Here is a 17,343-nt window from a genome sequence, read left to right on the forward strand (position 1 = left end):
AACTTGAGACTTTCTCTCCTTTTCTATACTTGGAAATCCCCACAGGAGAGAAGTTAAGAACTTCCACTTGCAGAAAAAGCTTTGATCAATGCTTGCACATTATTAGAACCCAGAAAACCCTATTACTAGGCACAAATCCACAGAAAATCAATCAAAATCCATTTGTTTACGGCTATGGGAACAACTAGCAATATCTGTCAGGCTACACCAAATAATTCATCATATGCAAGTCAAAAAAAACCGGACAAATTCATCTAAAACAAACAAACACATGGCATTGTGCACAAAACCTGAATGTCCTGTGTCCCTGGCATCAGCACCAGGGATCAAATATATCCTAAGAATGTTTTTAATGTAATTTGTAAGTTCCTACAGACACTGTGGTGCAAAGTATCAGCAGGAAAAATCAGGAGCGTTATATTGTTTTTAATTAAAAACAATTTACCTGATGAGGCTAGAGTAGGCATACCTTTCAACAACTTGACAGAAGATTGTGCTGACTTGAACCATCCAGTGCAAACCAAAATTGTGAGTAGTTATGGTGAGGGAGGGCAGCACACCTGAGGCAATTATTGTCTCACACGCTCACCTGTGGCCAAGGCACCTCATCACCCAGCAGCTCCTCAGCAAAGGGCCGTGGAAGGTGCAAAAGAATAAAGATTCAAACACCTTCCTCCTCTATAACCAGAAAGGCCACGGTGCTGACTCCTGCCTTTGGCTTAGCACAGCCCAAGGAAAGCATCTGACATAAAATGTTCACATTTGCAAAGGGAAAGGAGTTTCCAAGAGGACCATGATGTTAGGAAAAGTGTAGACTCTCTTTCCCACTCCCTCCTCTTTTCTTCCAGCCATCAATAATCTACAAATGCCATGTTTTTAATCTGCCACAATTTTCAATGCAAAAGAATAAAGATTCAAACATCTTCCTCCTCTATAACCAGAAAGGCCATGGTGCTGACTCCTGCCTTTGGCTTAGCACAGTCCAAGGAAAGCATCTGACATAAAATGTTCACATTTGCAAAGGGAAAGGAGTTTCCAAGAGGACCATGATGTTAGGAAAAGTGTAGACTCTCTTTCCCACTCCCTCCTCTTTTCTTCCAGCCATCAATAAACTACAAATGCCATGTTTTTAATACGCCACAATTTTAAATAGAATTGCTGAACACAGGTCTTACAAACCATGCAAAGTTCTCAATAAGGAAAATACCTGGGCATGCAGCAAGCTGTTGGATTTGGAACTCCATGGTGAATATCAGGAGGCAAGTTGAAAACTCTGTGTGTGACCCTTTGCTCCTACCTCAATAATCATTACTAGAGAAACATCTACCTGCACATATCAACACTGTGCTTGAGAACACATCAGAGAAGGGGGCAATCAGCAGTGCAGCAACAAATTCCCAGCTGTACCCAACACTTCCCAGTGCAGGATGCTGTGGCTGAGCATCCCACAGTGTGTGTGTGGAGGGTGTTTAATCAGAGCACCCTCTCCACAGCCCCCGAGGCAATTTTGTGATCAGTAGCAGAGAACAAGCTCTGGAGCAGGAAGGCTGCAATCAGCACTGCAGTGTTTGCCCAGACAGAAATGGCTCCCAGACATCTTGAGCTTCTGTCCCTCATTTCAAAGATTAGACTCCTAAATACTGTCTGATGTTTGATATTTTCTTTTCTTTGAGCAGCAAACTCCATTTCCAGCCTTCCTGATTGTCAGTATTGCTTTGATACAAAATACATGGTTCTTCTCTTGCATTAAGTGATTATCCTGGGGATAAAATCAGGAAATTCCCTCATTTTCCTCAGAACACAGGAAACAAGGGAACATTAAGATTTAATAACACCTCATCAGTAGACTACAAGGCTGATAAGAAAAAAGTCTGTAAGGTTGTTACTCTGGTGTTCAAAAGCTCTTAGCCACATTAAAAACCAAAAAAAACCCAAAAAGGTCTTCACTATAATTAAATATGTTTTATTAAAGCTTTCCATCATCTTCCTTTCTTTGTTTATTTCCCCCCTCACAGCTCTCACATCGTCTTTCATTTTTCCCTTTGATGTTTGTATGCTTTTCATATTTGTATTGAAAATACTTTGCACTCTTCTCTTCCAACCCAGCTCCCTCTCAATATATTTAGAGGAGCACATTTTCCTGTGCCTGGCTCTGCCTGTCCCCTCTGAGCCCATGGACAGCTCGGGGAGAGCACAGGGCACAGTGCCAGTGCTCATGGCACAGTGGCACAACAACAAAACACCTTCCATCCCATCCATTGCTAAGAATGGAATCTGCTCCCCTCAGCCTGCTGTTTCCCAACAAGAACATTCACACAGGATTGATAAAGCAAAAATGGAATCTGCCCCTCCAGTTGAATAGTCAGTGTAACTGAAAAGGTTTCAGTTTGTGAAAAAAAGCATGTATTTTATGATTGGCTTTTGGCAAATATTAAAATGAATATTACATGTGTTGTGTTAGAAAGTAATGAAAGTAAAATATTAATTCTCTTAAGTACTGTGTTAAACATAGTTTTAGGTTATAAAAAATGTTAAAATAGAAACTACGCTATGTAGGATACTTTTTTTAAAGAAAGGACTTGCAGTGACATAGCAGCCACAGGACACCTAAATCTTTCAGAGAAAAGAAATTTCTTGCCCTCTTATCAGAAGAAAGGAACTTCTTCCTGCCTCGAAGGCGCTGTCAGGATTCAGAGGAAGAAGTTGAGGATGACCAGACAGAATCCTGTATTTGAATGGAATTTATGCATCATGTATGAAGTGTATGAATATGCAACAGGCTCTTGTTTTTAAGGGTTAATCCTCTGTTAATGTGTGCCTTTTTCAGGCTTATGCTGCCTAGAAAAAGGTACCTATCATCTGTAACTCTTTGTCTCTATTGTCTCATATTGTCCTAATCCAAATTGTCCAAATTATTATTACTCTAATTGTATTACTATTTTTACAACCATTTTATTACTACTAAACTTTTAAAATTTTAAAAACAAGCGATCGGCATTTTTCACAAGCTTAAAGGGAGATGAAAGCAAAGAGCAGCTCCTGTCAGCTTTACTTACAGGTGTCTGAGGACTCATCAGAATCATCAGGACAGTCGGGCTCCCCGTCACACAGCCAGTGCCAGGACACACAAGTGACACCATCGTGGCACAGGAACTCCCCTACGTCACACAAGGGAGGCTCCTCTGGAAATGAGAATGGGTTAGAGTGAAATGGTTAAAGGTGAAGGGAAAAATAAAATAAAATGGCACAATGAAAATCAAAAGTGAAAATGAAATTACTCAAAAAAAAGCAAAAATCAAAGCAAATGATAGGAATGATATGAAGTAATAATTTAGTGGTATCTGATACCCTCACTCAGGGAGCTCTAAGATCCAGCTGAGGGTTCAGGAGGAGCTGCCCATCACCCTTCCAGCCTGACAGGAACAACATCACCATGAACTACTTGTATGGAATACAATTTTATGAAAATCTTCTTTCTTCTATATATTTCACCATGAAGAAAATGTGCCCACTGGATAGAAACCAACAAGCTTTAATGGCATGTTAACCAGCAGGGAGGTTCCCAACTGACCTCTCCTGCTACAGAAAATATTTTTAAATTGTTTCAAGTAACCAAATTTTACAAGATGTATTTTTGCAAGCAAAGTTCTACTTAAATAAACATATCTATTTTCAACTATTTCCTTTTAATGACAAAAGCCTTCCTCCATTTTATATAAAAAAAATATTTTATAGTTCAGGTGACAAATTAGCAAACAAAGAATTTAAAGTCAACACTGGGGCACCTTGAAAACAATGGCTTTTAAAAGAGGGCAATTCTGGAAGTTTGGCACACCCACACTATCTGCTGCATTCAACCACCACAGGCTGATGTCCTTGAGGTCTGGAGTTAATTAACCCAAGACTATTCCATCATTATTCAATGTAAAACTATTCTAATATTAATTAAAGCTCACAAAACCTCTGTGCAATATATTATATTCATTTTATCAATATATAAATTACAGTAGTGTCTTCCACAAGGTTACATTGCAGATTGCTGGGAAAAGGTTTCCTCATTATTCTTACACTGGCACAAGAGAGAAATAACTTCACTGGAGTCAATACTGCCACAAAGACATAAAACCAAGAATAAAGGAGGAGACAAAACCCAATCCACTCATAGATCTCCCCATTGGCATAGTTCCTCCAAAAGCCATGGGATGTGTTATCTCTAAAGGAAAAAAACCAACAAGAATCCTTTATTAGAGTAATAATTTAATAATTTCCTGTGGGCAGGTCTCATTTCCGAGGTAAGGTTCTCAACTACTGATGCCATTCAATTTTACAACAAGCCAAATTTGCAACTACTATGTAGATATATTTCCTATTTCTTAAAATAACTATAGCACAACTACTTTTAAGCCTGCAAGAATGAAAGGATTTTTGCTGTATCTTAATTCCTTCCCCTCAACAGCAAAAATGAGCAACTGGATAATTAAGAGTTGAAGTTTACATGGAGTGGTTTTGCTTAAAGTTTTCAGGGAGATGATTAAAGGCCCTGCTTTGATAACACATCTTGAAAAACCTTCCTGGAAGTCAGAAAGAGGGAGAGAGTTTGGCAAGTTTTAGCATTTCAAAGATGCAGAGTAGTGTGAGAAACACACAGAAGAACTCTGTAATATTTGGCTTTAGAGTATTCTTGAAACCCATGATACATTTCTGCTTTCACTACAGAATGAACTGTAATTTTCTGTGTATTTGACATCTGCTTCTAACAGACCTGGAAATATTAAAACTAGCATTGCCAAACATGTCCACTTATTTATTCAGCTTTGGAATGATTATTCCTCAGAGCAAAAATAGTTGAAAATTCTTTTATTATTAAGAGTAACGAATTTATTTATTTATTTATTTAGAGAGGTTTCTGAACTGACAGCTAAGTTTCTATATTTATTACTGAATAAATATAGAAATGTAAAGTTGTGAAAACACTTCTACAGTCAAGGTCACTCAAGTGAACCTCCCCAAATAACTCCATTTACAGCACCTATAGAATGGAAATCTTGTCTGAAACAAAACCTGGCAGGGTGATTATCCCTTCCTCAGTGCAACTGCTTCTTTCCAATCTGCAGATGGTCACACATGTCTACACAAAAAAAATCTTGCATTTGCTCCTCTTTTGGGCAAGGTTTATGAAAATAGCCTAAGTAACTGGAGATGGAGAAGTTCTGAAAAGCAATTTCACATTGAGCTCAGAGCTGAATCTTTGCACTTGAAAAAAAAGGTTTGTTTGCTACCTTTTTTTTAAAAATGGAAAAAATTAAGCTATTTCCATACTATTAAATTCTTGCTTTCCATTTTATGCAACAATACAGAAATTATGGAGATCTGAGCTTTTTATATTCTCTACCTTGAGAAAAACTTAGCAGAGTGAAAAAAACACTAAGTTATAAAACACTTGGAAAAATAGATTTTGTTTAGAATAAAGCAGTTTAATATTACCTCAGGGTTTTATTTGCTCTGAAAGTGCTTTCTCAAATGTTTTTGTTTTGCATAACCACGGAATTATTTTTATTTTCAGCTGTTTTCTTTACAGAATGAATTTGACCAGTTAATTACGAACATGCACTAATTAGTGTGCTTTAAAAAAAAATAAAACAAAAAATCACAACAACCTTCTTGCTGAAAAATAGTCATCTATGATGGCCCAGAAGTAAAACAGTTCTTTTCAGTGACATCTTTTTCTTTCTGTAATAGGTGAGCTGTGCAGGAAAGCTCCCAGCGGATGGGAAAATTCACGTTTCTTACATCCCAGTTGTCTGAGATGCAGAGCAGATGGTGAGAAATCATCCCTCTATGGGTAAATGAAAGCCTTGCCTCCCTAAGGATGCTACTCCTGTGCTCCCATCCTATGCTGCAAACACCTGGCAGTGCCTCTTAGAAGGAAAGTTTTAAAAAAGAAATAGAAAACCTGGTGCCTTTGTTTAAAGTCAATGCTCCCACAGCCAAAAACATGGTGATTTTGTCTTTTAAAGATGAATATTTTTTAAAGAAGACAAAGCTCAAAATCGAAATTAGGAAAGCAACTAGGATGACATTGTATGAAATTACATCAAACTTGGAAAACCAAAATTCCTTTATGATGATAAAAAATAAGAGAAAAAAGGGAAACAAACCAACCAGCACACAAGGCAGTGGGTGATGTCTGCCTGGTCCAGGAATGCTCCTGGATTAAAAAGGCATTTGCCTCTCTAAACTTGCATTCAGCTCCTAAACAAATAGGGATGAAGACCACTGCCTGTGGTCACTGTTTAGAGTCAAAGGGATCTGATCCCTCCTATTTGAGGGAATGCAATGAAGACAAGCAGGTCCACAGGGCTCCTGAACAGAACTAAATGGGAGATAACATTTATACAATTGAGGGCTCTCCAGCTCTGTCACCAGACTGGAAACAATTTGCCATCAATGTAATTAAGAACTGCGTTGGCCAAGGAACCAGGTGCCCAGAGAAGCTGCAGGACTCCAGAATTGTGTTTCCCATTTCAGGCACCCCTTGTCTGGGCGCTCTGTGGCTCTGCCAGGTTCTTGCTGTGGCCCTGGTGACCCCCAGCCCTTCCACGGGACGTGCTTGGTGCTCTGCCTGCCGAGCGCTTCCAGCTCCATCTGCCAAGAGCACCTGAGAGAGCCCGAAAAAGCAAACCTCCCAGATGGCAACGTGCCTCAAAGAGCAAAACTCAGCCTAACAACGTCTTGATCTGCTAGAGCAGCGAGCCTGCTCATTAGGCTTTCACTAAATATTCAGAAAAACCACGTGTGCGCGCTAACCCAAAAAGCACGTTCCTGGAGAAGCTTTTGAAGGAGATGATACAGGCACGATGGGAATGAATGCTCAAGGATTAGAGATCATCAGAACATCATATTTAAAAGCTTTTATAGCAATAGCTTAAGATCACTGTGAAGAAAGAATGCCTCACTAATTGATTTCATTTAACTTTGCACTTAAAAAAATATTTTCACTGCGTTTCAAGTGAAACAAAGAAACAAAAAAAGCTGAAATTTTCAATTCCCTCTCCATTTTCAAGGAAGAAGGCAAGAAAATATGCTCATAGACTAGGGGTATGTGTGTGAACATGCTTTCTTTTTCCATTTGAGAAGGGTTAGATCAAGGAATGAACCATGAAACCCATGAATAAGAATGACAAACTGATAGACCTCAGCTGGTTTGTCCCTTAGCTTCATACCCAGAAAAAACTCATAGGAGAGAAAAGGAATTTTCAGCCAAAATAGCTTCTTTTTTTTTTTTTTTTTTTTTTTTTTCCAGAAGCAAAAGAGCAGGAATAGAAAGAAAGAGCAGAAAGGCCAAAAGGAGTGGTCAGAAAGCTGTAATTCAGCTGTAATTTCCATTGGGATCCACTGGCATCACCTGTTTGTATGACCAGGAATTCTGGCAATGATAACAAACCCACCCTGCCATATTTCAGGGATGTTACACAACCAAAAACTTCCACTTTTAAGTTCTTAATTAGTTTTGCTTTGATTTTAATTAAGTTATCTTCATTGCAAGAGTTTAAGAGCTCAGAACTATTCCCCCCCCCCCCTCAAAAGCATGTTTTCCATTTGGGATTTTCTTTGATCTCTCACTGAAACATGGGAGGGTTTCCATATTAATTTCAGCAAAATTTACTCCAAAGCTGAAAAATGTATTCTGGTAGTAATTTATGACAGAATTCATCATACACTAAAACCTAAATTACTGTAACTGAAAGGGAGATGTGAGGAAAAAGCATGCACAGCATTTCCTACTTATGAATTTCAGACTTTATATAACACTTTTGAAATCTTTCGTACCTTTGGAGTTAAATCTACATTTTTAGAGCTCAGCACAGAGTAAAACATTTATGTTTTGGCCACACTAAACTAGAGACAAAATCCTTGAGATTCATCTTGCAAAATAGTAAACAGAGTTTTACATTCAGGGTATAAAAATATTATTATGATACCATTTATTTCTGTCCTACTTGGTTCAGTGTAATGCTGTGTTCAAAGTCATCACTTTTTATTTACAGAACCCAAAAATCTCTCACAAAATCCACCAAACCCTGATTTGTGCTTCCACAATGCAAAGGGGCTTAGAGAGCTGCTGGTGTGCTCACATGTAGCATTCTAAACAGGAATACAGATGTTTTATGTGTATTTATTCAGCTCTAGGCATTATAGTTATCACTTATTCAGCATTTACTAATCAGCTAATTGCTTTATCCATAAGCAAAGCTCATACACAGTTACCTGTCAGTAAAAGCACCATATGCTCAGTTTAAGCCACATATGTTTAAATTCCATGTGTAAACTTTCCTCAGTCTCACATCTCCCACCCAACAAGGTCAGAGGCATCTTGTTTGGAGTCCTAGTTCTCAGTCCATAATATTGATGCTCAAATTCCTTATTTAATCACACAGCTGAAAGAGTTCCTCATATTTTTTGGACTTGCTGTGTGCTACTATAATGTATGGATCAGATTAAGCAAATATTGAGAGACCAGTACTAAGATCTCATCAGGAAGATGAGAAACATCCACTGATTGATGAAAATCCTGTTGCATTTTTGGAAGTGGGCAGGTGATAAGTTTAGGGACTGTCTTGTTTCTTGGTTTTTTTAGTTCTTTCTTTGCCAAAAACACATTTCCATTAAAAGGGGGGACACTTGTTCCCTCCTGGATTTGAACAAGAGAAGCTTATTCAAACTCAGCTTGGCACAATCTATGGACAGAGAAATTGAAGAAATACTCAGATAATGAGAAACACCCAAATATTCCTGAGCCAATTTTTATCTAATCAACAAAGGGTCACAGAATAATACCTATCTCAGCAAACTACAAAATGACATGATAGATATGTTCCTTAATGGCTCAAAAATACCACAGAATAGCCAGGTGCCTTCTGTAACACAATAGAGATACCCTAATAGAAACACATTACCTGCAATCCTGCCATTTGCCAATCCCTGCTCCCAGTAGCCCCACAAAGAAAGGAGTCCAAAGGCCAAACAAGCTCCCTCTGAACCTTTTCTTCACAATTATCCTTCACCTCCTTGAAAGCTGGAGGAAACATGCAAAGACATTCCCCGGGGTGAAGTGGTCCTTCTTTCCAAGCAGCCTGACATGCGTTCAGTGTAAATGTCAGGGTGGAGGGTCAAAGTGACCATCACTTCCCCCTCTGTGTGTGAAGAGTGACAAGCCCTGTACCAGAGTCAACAAGGTGCCCTTTCAGCTGCTGACAGCCAGTGCCAGGCTGAACATGAGCAAAAATGTTGTCACTTGTGGAAAGCCTTCAAAGGCTCCCACTGAAACAACCCTTCTTTCTTTCCCATGTCGAAGAAAAAAATGACTTTGAAAAAAGCATTTATATGGAATGCGAAAACCTCTGAGCCTCTCCACTACCTTAGCCTGTATTATCATGGTGTGCTCATAAAATTGTAATTTCATTTCCTATTTGACAGGAAAAAATGGTTGCAACAGAAATTGAAAAAGTTAATAAATATACAGGAGTAAAAAAATAGGTTTTTATAAGGACTTGCAAGCATCTTGGAAACACCCTTCACAGGAGCTCTTATATAAGAACCCTTCCTATACATTTGGATATCACAGGCATGTTCTAGGAAAAATCCTTTCCTTGGGATTTTTTCCTCCTGAGAAGCTGAAAAGCCTCAGGAACAAAATGCAAACATTGATTATCTGCTGCTGTGGAATGAAACAGGTGCATCTGTGATTGGTCTCATGTGGTTGTTTCTAATTAATGGCAAATCACAGTCCAGCTCTCTGGACCATCTCAGTCAGTCACAAGTTTTTGTTATCATTCTCTCCTTTTCTATTCTTGCTAGCCTTCTGCTGAAATCCTTTCTTCTATTCTTTTAGTATAGTTTTAACGTAATCTATATCATAAAATAACAAATCAAGCCTTCTGTAACATGGAGTCAACATTCTCATCTCTTCCCTCATCCTGGGACCCCTGTGAACACCACTACACTCGGATAAGCAACACAAACTTTCACATGAAGAAGGAATTCCAGGAGCCGTGACTTGAACAGCACGTTTCTTGCACACATTCCCTGCTTCATCAGGAGGCTCAATGGAGAAAAGACTGAGGTTTTCAGCTGCTCCCAGGATCAAACCTGCAGAAGGTCTGACAGGCAGACTCCTGAAGAGCACAAGGAATGAGCAGACGGACGGGGACTGAGGACGAGTCACCCGGCGCGATTTCAAACCCCGCTCGCCGCAGCGCGCCGCCCGCTGTGCCTCCAAGCAGGACTTCAAATGAACCTGTTTCATCTCCTGGCTCTTGGAATTCAGACATTTCCAGCCTACACTTCTTCCTTCACTGAGTTGTAAAGCTTCCAAATTCAATTATAACGTTTTCACAACAAAACTGCTTCTTTTCCTTAAAGTGGGATGGAAATCCCAACTTGAGACAAATTATTTAAATAAATGCCACACTAAATATTTTCTCTTTTGAAGGCTGAAACATTCATTACATAGCTTATTACAATACCTTTGATAAGCCCTCTGCTGAGCAGATGTTCTATCATTGTGAATTTTCACATATGAACGTTTTTAAGCAAATACTAAAAGATAATTAATTTAGATAAATTTCATCTATCAAAGGGTAATCAATGATGTCATTGTTTTAATTTGGTAGTTTTCTTACCATGTAAAACATAACTAAGCCATTTCACTTGAATATTTCAAACTGCAATAGAATGACATCTGTCCACACAAGGGAGGAAAAGCACACTGTTGAGATATTTTAAGATACTGACAACTTTATGGGAATATTAAGAAAAAAATAGGCTCTACTTATCCTCATTCTGAATAAAAGTTTTCAGTTTTCTTTTAAAGCACAGGTAATTTTGTGAGGGAAAGATATAGATAGGTAAGATCTAGGTAACTCAGATGACTGCACAATTAGGAAAACAAAGTTATGCTGAGAAAACAGAGAAAGTAAGTTACCATAAAGGAATAAAAAATTAAAAGCAGTATGGAAGGAACTATAAAGTAGCAGGATTGAATTGAACCATCTTCTTTATTTTCTTTTTTATTTCCCTGGAGGAGGATGTTGAGACTATGTTAGCATCGGTGGTGGATTTGCTTGCTTGATTTAGGACTCAAGCACCAACTTTACTCCTTTTGCCATATCCAAAAATTACATCTTGGATAGGATACCAAGAATGTTAATCCTGAAATCAGATAATCTTCTATCACCTGAATGGTTTGTTCTCATGAAGTTCCCCAGCCCAGCTCCCTCAGAGGTTGTGGATGCAGCAGTGGAATTCCTGTCCTGCCTGGCTGCTGTTCCAGCAGATCCCATATCTGCCCTGGCAGGCTCTGATCCCATTTACCCAGATCCTGCTCCAGAGCAGCAGCACGGGGCCATCCGTCCATCCTCCCTGCCCTCTCCTGTGTCACTCCAGTGCCACCACTGAGTGCTGCCTGCCCTGCTCAGCACCATCAGTGTCCCCAGACGGGGCAGGGCTGATGGATGCCAGCAGTGAATTATCCCACAATAATCAATGCAAAGGGCTGGGGGAGACATGGGGAGGAGATTGCCACCTGCACACAGTTTAACAGCACAAATAAAACGCAGAATTTTCCAGAAGATGGCAAGGCTGGAGAACTGAGAACCAAACTCTTGGAAAAAACCTCAGAAGGCAATGCATTCATTTTTGCAGCCTGAAAGGAAGGAAGCCGTGTCCTACCCTGCCAGGAGAGCCAAGCCTGCTGTCACTAAGCATTTCTCAGAATGCTCCCACTTAAAATGACACAAAATGATGATGAGCAGGTTTCAATAGCAGATGGGAGCCTATTACATAATTCAGTTTTAATGACCAGAGAAATCTTAAATATGACGGGTTTGTTTTGTGCAACAAGAGACTTATATTAAATGGAATATCCAAATCTGCTTCTGTAAGCAACTGCATATGTTTAATACACATTTGTTTTATATTAGGATAATCAATCTACAGGGAAATGGGGTTAAATACTAAAATAACTTTAAACTATACTCAGTTATTAAAAGCATGAGAGAACTAGGGGAAAACCAGGCTAAAATTCCTTTCCAAATAGTGTCTACACAAAGAGCTAAAAGGAAAATCTCCTTACCAGGGTGAACTATTTTATGCAAGTTGGATTAACAAAAATATAAACATTAATAATATAACAGCAATATTAGAAACTTGTAACTAAAGTAATCTGTTTTTCATATAAACCTTTAAAAAATTACTCTAATCCTACACATTTATGCTGGGCCCTACTGAGATTGTATCCATTATTTTAAATAACTACAATCAACAGTTCTAAGTTAAATTGTAAGAATTAAGTAAAAGGAACACCAAAGGATCACTTAATATAGGTTTAATTGCAATTTAACAGTTGGGAAAGTAGTTACAATTGTGACCTTCCGCAGTTCAGGTCTGACTTTCTTGATAGCATGATCCAAGACTGATAATTTAAGGTGAAATTTGGAAATGGATACACTGAATAATAATTTTCACACCACTAGAGAGCAATGTATTGTGACATTAGTTGCTCCTATCAGTAGGTCTTTAATGTGATTTTCTGAACAGGCAAAAACATTCACAGGCAGCAAGTGGCAATATTTAGCAAAAGGTTTCTGCTGAAATATTTTAAATGGTATTTTGCAGGTCAGCTTGCATTTCACCCAAAAAGTCCATGTTACAAAGAAGGATCGAAGTAAAAAGTAAAAAGATAAATGTGACATCAGCCTGGTGTCACCCAGCTACCTACAAACAAGTGGTGAAACCCTCTGTGCTTGGATTTATTGCCCCACTGTGAGTGACCACAGGCAGGATTAATGAGCCCATTGGCTCCTCAGAAACAAGGAGGAAATGGCCAAAGCCTCACACCAAGGAGAGGAGTTGGATTGATAAAAGGATGCGAAGACTATTACAGGCTTCAAGTCTGGACTGATAACAAAACCCTTATTTTTTAAAGGGAGCCAAGTGTCACCTTTCTCTGTCAAGAGCTTTGCTGCCGGAACAAGCTCTTGTCCTAAGTTGTATTCTACAGTCACCACTGGTTCATTATGCAAGGAAAACCAAGTATTACTGCTCAAAATTACTAAATATTACTTTAAAAATCATAAAACATTTATCTACTGAATGTTTTAAAATAAAAACATTTTTAAAAACAATTATATGTAAATTAAACATTTAATTATTCAAAGGCAAACAAAATCCAAGGAACCATCAGTTTAGATAATTATTCCTTTGATTTATTAAGGAGATGTTCTATTATAATTCATAAGTATTGACTACTTAAAAAAAAATACTGTAAAAAACTAGCTATCAAAACAGATACAAGAGTAATAAAGACAACTTTGGATATAAGGTTGTGGTCAAGCAATGTGGTCAAAATAATTTAAAAGTTTCTTGCCAAGGCATTTGGACACTTCACAAAAATCAAAAGACCCTCACATATCTTTATGGAGGAAATTTAATTCAAAGGCAGCATTCCCGTGGGAAGGCTTTCCTCAGCTACTCCTTTTTCAAACCCTGCCATCCCTGAGGCCATTTGTGTCACACAGGATGATCAAGAGAAACAGGCAATTAGAAAATTAAAGACAGCATCAGGAACAGAACCAATAGGATGGCATGCAGGATTACACACAGAGTAAATGTTTTAGTTGCACAAAAACCAAGGAAGAAATAATTTAATTTTTAATGTAACTGCCTTCTTCAATCAATCTTGGAGTCTGGGGACTGAAGGGTGGCCAAGAAAACTTTTACTTTTAAGAAATTCCACGGCAGTCATGGAAATGAGGCTCATAACCCTGACGTGCTGAACAAGGGGTTGGTGGACACCTGAACAAATATGACAGGCCCAGGTTTCACAGGGGAAGGTCTCACCACAGAACAGGCTGGAGGAAATCCATCACAAATACAGACTCAGGGTCCTCTGTGTCCCCTCTCTATCCTAAAATCTCTAATTTTTTTTTGAGACTTTCCATATGTGAGGAAAAGATAATTACAATTTAAATGATGGCTGAGGAGGCAGGAAAGGAAATCAAGAACTTCATATTCAGAAAAAATCGGTCATCTTTAAAGAGAAACTAAAAGGCATGGGACAGGTGGTAAATTCAAGATCAAACCTGCAGATGGAATAATTTTAGCAGGTCAAAAGATGATGGATGTTTAACCTTTGTTAACAATAGCAGATTTGACTTCATCAGCAGGGGTGCTGAGGATTTTATTACCAGCTTTGCGAGCTGCAGAGATTGTGAAGAGAAAATTAAGCCCTGGTTTTACCACACAAAAAAGTGAACAAAGACTCTCTTTGCATTGAGCTGCTTTGCCTCTAAATGCTGATTCCAGCTCCCCCTTAACTGATTGCATGCATATCAAAGGTGAGCCAGTAGTTTATACTGTAAGATAGCTAAAATCTTGTCAATTGTCACTTCCATGGTTGTCCCCAGCTACATCCAGGTGATGCAAAAACTCAGACTATGTCTGCTGGGATTATTAAACAAACAGAGTGTTCTGCAGACTAAACCCTAATTAGGTACAATGTCAGTATTGTAAAAGCACAGTAATTATAGCCTTGCTTGTTCTACTAATTTCCTCAGCACTAAGAATGTAAATTCTCACAGCTAACATGAAAGTGGTAGTTTTCAGTTCAGAAATCTCCTCTCTTCTGATGGGGGAAAAATGCTTCTGTAAAAATAACAAAGCCAGCAGACCCCACTGTACATATATATATGTGTATATATATAAATTTATAAATTTAAAAACTCCATGGGACTTTGGATCAGGCCACAAGTAAGGAGCTTTTACATCCCTGTGCAAAATGGACCACTTAATAGAGTTAAGTGACACTCATCTTTTTACCATCTCCTCCCCTGAGAACAGAGTAACAGCAGCCGCCTACACAGAAAAAACAATATTAGAAAGCATGTATTTTTAGCAACTTTAATTATATTCTAGCATATTTAATTATATTCTAGCAGCAGGAAAGAAAGAGATGCAGGAGTGTACAAGCAGGCAATTTTCCCTAGAAGACAGACACAGCTTCAGAGCTCTGCAGCACAATGATTTCACTTGTGAGTGGGCTCCAGTCAGGGAATTACTGAGGGACTGCTCTGTTGGTGCTGCACTGGTTTGTCCTTAACAATTCCTGCAGAATGTATGTGCACACTCTCCAGAAAGAGATGGTTTGGCCTGATCTATGACCACAGTAACAACAATAATTAAGTGTTTTGTTCTTTTTTTTTTAGTGGCATTCCATTTCTAAGTTTCCCCCAGCTGTGGTTTGTTAAGAATAGTTTTTTGTACTTTAGGGCACAGGTAAAAAAAACAGTTTTACCTCTCAAATCCACTGCTGTTAAGAAGCTGTGGACCTGAATGCCAGCCTAGATTGTGCAATATTGTTAATATTTTTAATAAGTATCCAAAGCAAATGATATTCCAGCAATGTAATGGTCAAAAGTCCCAAGGGAGAACCAGAGAAATAGGGTTCTGAACTAACCCAGTTGATGAACTCCAGTAATTTCTTTCAATACACTAAAGCAGCAGCTTTTCTGGGCAGTAGGCTGAGAGAAAATACAGGATAAAACATTCAAATCACTACTGCTGCTGATTATATGTAATCAGACTTTCATCATACCTATTGCTTTTGCTGTGTGCAGGGTATGATGGATCATTTAGATTGCATTTAAGATGCAAGTGAAGAAAAGAGCATCATCCCATTCATAAAGAACACATTTTCCTCTGCAAAGTCCGTGCCTCTCCCTGAGCAGCTCAAATAACTGCAGGATTTGAAAGAAGCTGAGCTTAGGAAATATTTACATCACAAAGGTAAATGTTTAGATTGGTGGTTTAGTGCAATATTAGTTTGGGGAAATAAAGACTCATTTCTTGACTGTGAAGGGAGGCAGTTGTGGAGGTGCTGAAGGGCACCTGCATTGCTCAGAGCTGCTGCCTCTGTGTCCAGCCCAACCTGAGGCAGCTCCACGTTTTTAGGATATCACAGATTTAAAACCTGTAATAGAAAATTACTTTTGTAGCAAGCAACAGAGCATCCCATGCATGTTACATTTTCAGGGTGGATGCTACCAGCGTAGACAAAATTATACCCACACCAGAGACTTTCTATTGTAGAAATAAATAACCAGTGAAAGGAACCCTTGCTCAAAATGCCATTGCTTTAAAGAACTGCATTTAAATGCATGAGTTTTACAACCACTATTAAAATAAGTGTTAATAAAAACCACACACTTAGAGCATATGAATATACATTCTTGTGGGGGTGTCTATAACAGCTTCAAGAAGCAGGACCAGAAGTAAATACTCCCCAGGTGGCTCAGCCCACTTGCAGCTGAGACAGGGGAAGGATCTGTGAAGATCCCTTCCCACTCTTATTTAAGCAAAACGGAAAGAATTTAAAGACTGGCAATCAATAACCCAGACAGAGGCATCCTGCACGATGGGTATAAACATTTTACAGTGCCATTAACACATCCCTGTGCACTTCAAAACTGAGCCTTGATGTATTCTTTAATAATCCAGGAGGATTATAATGCTGACTGCAAGTTCTTAGCACATGAAGTTGTGCTCACTCAGGAATACTTTTTGTCTAAAACTCTGCCAGGAACACGTGCTCTGCAATATCCAATATGATCCCCTTTGCCAGATGAAGTACCAGGTCTTATATACCAACAAAAAAAAAATAAAAATATCAAAATATTACTCATTTTATGATGGCAAAATCATACAAACATCAACTGCTGAATTTATTATTGGAAGACGTGTAATGAATATTTTGAATACTTTATTTCTCCAAAATAACTGGAATAGCTCACATTATGGTGTGACAGTCAAAAATATTAACTTTTGTTTCACTTCCTGTATTTACAGAACAAATACAGGAAGTATTTGTTCTGTAAATACAAAAAAAGCCTGAATTAGGGCTCAGGGAATGGAATATTTAGTTTGTACAATCTAAATATATCTCCCAGGGAAAAACAATTAATTATCTTTGTTACTGCCACTACTGCTGAGAACAGCTGCAATTTCTGGCTTGCCAAGTTCACGTCATTGAGGGTTATTCCTATTAATATCAATTAAGATCTAAACTGTTTGAGTCTCTACCATAATGACGCTCAAGTAGATTTAAAGTGCCGTCTCGCAGAAAGCACACCTGTGGCAGAACAGTGACACCTATTTTCTATCTAAAAATAAAAATTAAAAAAATAAAAAAATTATCAAGAATTATAGCTATGACCCACTGAAACGTGGTTGAGTACTGATGAGGCACATCAATTCACAGATGATAAAAAGTGTGGTAAAAATTTAGTT

The 17,343-nt window shown here is 38.4% G+C and overlaps 1 protein-coding gene across 1 annotated transcript in view; it reads right to left on the bottom strand.

Moving 5' to 3' along the window:
• LRP1B (LDL receptor related protein 1B) overlaps nucleotides 1–17,343 on the bottom strand; it is a 642,008-nt gene that overhangs the window by 475,378 nt on the left and 149,287 nt on the right. The window contains exon 2 of the mRNA XM_058028149.1: nucleotides 3,057–3,182. Within this exon, the coding sequence (XP_057884132.1) occupies nucleotides 3,057–3,182 (126 nt within the window). The remainder of the gene's footprint in view (nucleotides 1–3,056; nucleotides 3,183–17,343) is intronic.

The sequence above is a fragment of the Melospiza georgiana genome, chromosome 7 (assembly GCF_028018845.1).
Source record: "Melospiza georgiana isolate bMelGeo1 chromosome 7, bMelGeo1.pri, whole genome shotgun sequence".
NCBI lineage: Eukaryota > Metazoa > Chordata > Aves > Passeriformes > Passerellidae > Melospiza > Melospiza georgiana.